Here is a 3,979-nt window from a genome sequence, read left to right as displayed (position 1 = left end):
CAATATATATTGCGTTATCATCATCTTATAGAGTCATGGTAACTAGTTATGTCAAACAATAAAAGGGTCGAAATTTTGTAATTTTTCGAAAATTTCCATGTACAGGGATTTTTTTAAAAATTGCCAAAATATCGACCTTTTAAAATTTAATTATTATGCAATAATATTGCCATATATGTACATAATGTTGCGTTATCATCTTATAGAGTCATAGTAACCAGTTATGTCACAAATTCACCCAAAATAAGACCTTTTTAAAATGCATTTAATATGCTCTAATATTTCTATATATGCATGTATATTTCCATACTTTCCATACTTTTTCTCAAAACAGAAAAAGGTCGAAATTGTAAGCGATTCTGCGCATGTCAATGTAATTTCAACAAGGGTCGACATTTTTCGCATGTCAATTTTTCGAAAATTTCTATACTAATAGTAGATAATAACATAATATATTTCTAGCGTAAACCTGGTCTATAAAAACACCTCTGCTCCATTGTCTTATTCAGATAAATCAGTAGCCATATGTCTACAAAAAATGAAGGCATAACAACAATGTTTGAACATATAGTCTATTGTATAAGTGGTACACATACTTGTATATAAACACGGATAGAGTTCAACATAGCATGCAATACTATTATACTAAACATGTTTATAGTCTTAGTACAGTAATGTTAATTAATCTACAATTATGAATCAGTTACTGAATTTATTAATTAATATGGGGTCACTTGGGGGTCATATTGAGCACATGTGGTCAGTATTGCAGGTGGAAAAGTATTTGGTTCATGTTTTAAAAACAATGGCAGCAATTAAAATACAAGACAAATGAAGAATCAGAAATAAATAAAATAAAGATTTTCGGAATTACTTACTAAAATGTGTTTATACTATGACCATAACAAAAAAAAGAGACGTTGACTATTCTTAATTTGATTTAATGTATATACATAAAGTTGAACCCCCTCCTTTGGGACACCCCTATTTACGGGACACCCCCAATTAAAGGGACACTTTCTAGGGTCCTAAGGTTGTCCCTTTAATATTGTAACTATTTCCTTTGTTATGAAATACAAATTTATCAAATGTATGTATCTCTTTAATTTTAATTTCATTTTAATATGAAATACAAATTAATTAAATAAATGCATTTATATTATCAAAATAAAGGCATCTACTGCATATAATAATTGGTAAATAATTGCTTTAAAAAAAATAAAATTGTCAATTTTAATAATAAACTTTGAATTTGTGGCACCTTACTGGACTACTGTGGAGTTTACTAGACTGCGGAGCTTACTGGACTGCGGCGCTTACTAGACTGTGGCACTTTTTGGACTGTGGCGCTTTCTGGACTGTGGCGCTTTCTGGACTGTGGCGCTTACTGGACTGTAGCGCTTACTGGTCTGTGGCACTTTGTGGACTGCGAAGCTTACTGGACTGTGGAGCTTACTGGACTGTGGCACTTACTAGACTGTAGAGCTTACTGGACTGTGCCGCTTACTGGACTGCAAAGGTTACTGGTGGACTGTGGCACTTACTAGACTGTGGCGCTTACTGGACTGTGGCGCTTACTGGACTGTGGCACTTACTAGACTGTGGCACTTACTGGACTGTGCCGCTTACTGGACTGCGAAGGTTACTGGTGGACTGTGGCACTTACTAGACTGTGGCACTTACTGGACTGTGGCGCTTACTGGACTGTGGCGCTTACTGGACTGTGGCGCTTTTTGGACTGTTGCGCTTCTGGACTGTGGCGCTTACTAGACTGCGGTGCTTACTGGACTATGGCGCTTACTGAACTGTAGAGCTTACTGGACTATGGCGCTTACTGAACTGTAGAGCTTACTAGACTGTGGCGCTTACTGGACTGTGGCGCTTTCTAGACTGCGGCGCTTTCTGGATTGCAGAGCTTACTGTGGCGCTTACTGGATGGACTACTTACAAATGGATCTGTATTTTGCTGTGTTGGTGGTCTATGTATTTGCTGTGCTCCTACTGCATTGTATGCCATACCTGTTCTCATTCCCTAAAATAAAGAAGTAATCAACACTTATTATAATGATTAGTTATGTCCCGTTTACACTAGCACACATTTTTGCCCACACTGTTTCACATTCAATGTTGTGCCATAGTTTACGCACCATACCCTAGTCATAAAATGTGTGTCATTTCCCGCAATAAACTACACGGCTGCGGCCATGGTGTGCATCATTGCACCATTCAGGAATATGGACGCAGACGCAAATTTGTGCATGCATTTCATGCACGTGCAACTTTCCGCAAAATGGCACACATGATTATTCCCACATTGTAATGCATTCAATGCGGGGCAGTGCAGGACCAATATTCGTGTCAACATAGCTTTACTTTATAAAATCATGAACATTCTTTGTATAAATGTATCTATTTTGTTATATTGAATTGATTGGTATTGACAAACTTTTCTTAATCATTCTCAACAGAGTTTATTCAATAACGAACGAAGGCTTTTGAATCATTTTAACTTTTTTGTACATGACAAATGGATCATAGGAAATAAGCTCCATATTAATTATTATTATTTGTTATATCTACAAAACTGTGAATTCAGAAATTATGTAGGAAATGAGACATACCATTTGTTGATTAGGTGCCACAAACTGTCCAGAAAAAGCTCCTGATCTCCAATCAGCTGGCTGACCTCCCTGCAACAACAATGGAACATACCAAATACTAGTAAACTCATTTTGATTAAAAAAACAAACTGAAAGTAATTGTAATAGAAGCACTAGTAGAATATAAAGTAGTTTTTGTGGTAGATGACTTCTCATTTTATTTTACATGATGTTAAATGGTTTAGTAAACATTAACATATTAATTTAAAAATAATTTTTAGTAATATTATCATTATATCATATTGCCTTATCTTATTCAGTACTGGATTTTCATCTACAAAATGTAAAAAACAAGTTATAGAATATGCTCAAATAAATATTAACATCAATTTATATTTCATATTACAAGGAAAGATTAAAAGTACAGTAAAAAAAAGGATTATTTTCAAGGCTTAACAAATTATTATATCCGATATAAAATTAATATCACACACAATAACTGAAAAAATGATTAAAATAACTCTTTATACACAATATGTGCAGATACTGCTGAGGAATGAGAATAGGTCCATCCCTTCCATGCACTATATAGAGGTAATAATTAACGTAGTTTGCACAGTTGAAAAGAGTCCATTTCTCAACAAGAGAGGCACACACATAATACTATTTTAGAAGAATGTTTTCACCCACCTCACATCAAAGAAATTTAAATATTTGACAACTAACAACTTTATAAACATTTAAGAACATTAGGAAAGAAATTTAAAAAAAAAAGAAAAATAAATTATATTTAAAAAAAAATCATAATTATAGCACAAAAATAAACACACAATTTAATATATGTGCAGTTGATACAATATACCATAAAATATACTAGAAGTTAAAAAACACAATGAGAAAATAGAAATTGTTGCAAATACAAAAAGGTTTAAAAGTGCTAAATGCTAAAATCCTAAAAATAAAACCCTTAATGCAAAATTGAACAATAATTTTGAATTATTATTAATATTAATATCATACACTTTCTACTTGGATGCAACGCAAGTACGTGAGCACAACACATGTAATTTGACCAATCATGATGCAATGGATCATCCAAACTGTCGCTTGTGATTGGTCAACTCACTCACATTCTTGCATTACGTCCTAGTGGAACCAGCTTTTAGGTCTAAACCTATACTTTATGATTATTATTTAGGCTTTTTTTACTCTATTATGTCATTACATTTCAAACTAACTACAAGACTTCTGACACGTTATCATTTGTAATGAAACTTTCTAAAGTTGGTTTAATAATGTTTGGAAGATTTGATTCAACAAACACTTATGATATCTTTAAAAATATTTGTTTTATATGGAATTGAATAACTTCATTAAAA

General features: G+C 33.0%; 1 protein-coding gene across 1 annotated transcript; it reads right to left on the bottom strand.

The window, feature by feature from the left end:
* Window positions 1–1,885: 1,885 nt before the first annotated feature.
* LOC144848298 (uncharacterized) lies at window positions 1,886–2,856 on the bottom strand. Its single transcript, XM_078705014.1, has 2 exons — window positions 2,622–2,856; window positions 1,886–2,032 (listed from the first exon to the last, which is right to left on the bottom strand). Exons 1-2 carry the CDS (start codon window positions 2,814–2,816, stop codon window positions 1,886–1,888), a joined length of 342 nt encoding a protein of 113 aa, XP_078561140.1. The 5' UTR covers window positions 2,817–2,856.
* Window positions 2,857–3,979: the final 1,123 nt, after the last annotated feature.

This window comes from Antedon bifida, chromosome 7, assembly GCF_963402885.1.
Source record: "Antedon bifida chromosome 7, ecAntBifi1.1, whole genome shotgun sequence".
Lineage (NCBI taxonomy): Eukaryota > Metazoa > Echinodermata > Crinoidea > Comatulida > Antedonidae > Antedon > Antedon bifida.
Note: the sequence above shows the minus strand (reverse complement) of the source record. Positions and strands in the feature narration are given on the sequence as shown.

Excerpts from the sequence above, each read along its gene's own strand:
- LOC144848298 (XM_078705014.1), bottom strand. The coding sequence starts at position 2,816 with ATGAGAAGTCATCTACCACAAAAACTACTTTATATTCTACTAGTGCTT. Across the intron at positions 2,033-2,621 it reads TGGCACCTAATCAACAAATG|GGAATGAGAACAGGTATGGC; the intron begins GTATGTCTCATT and ends TCTTTATTTTAG.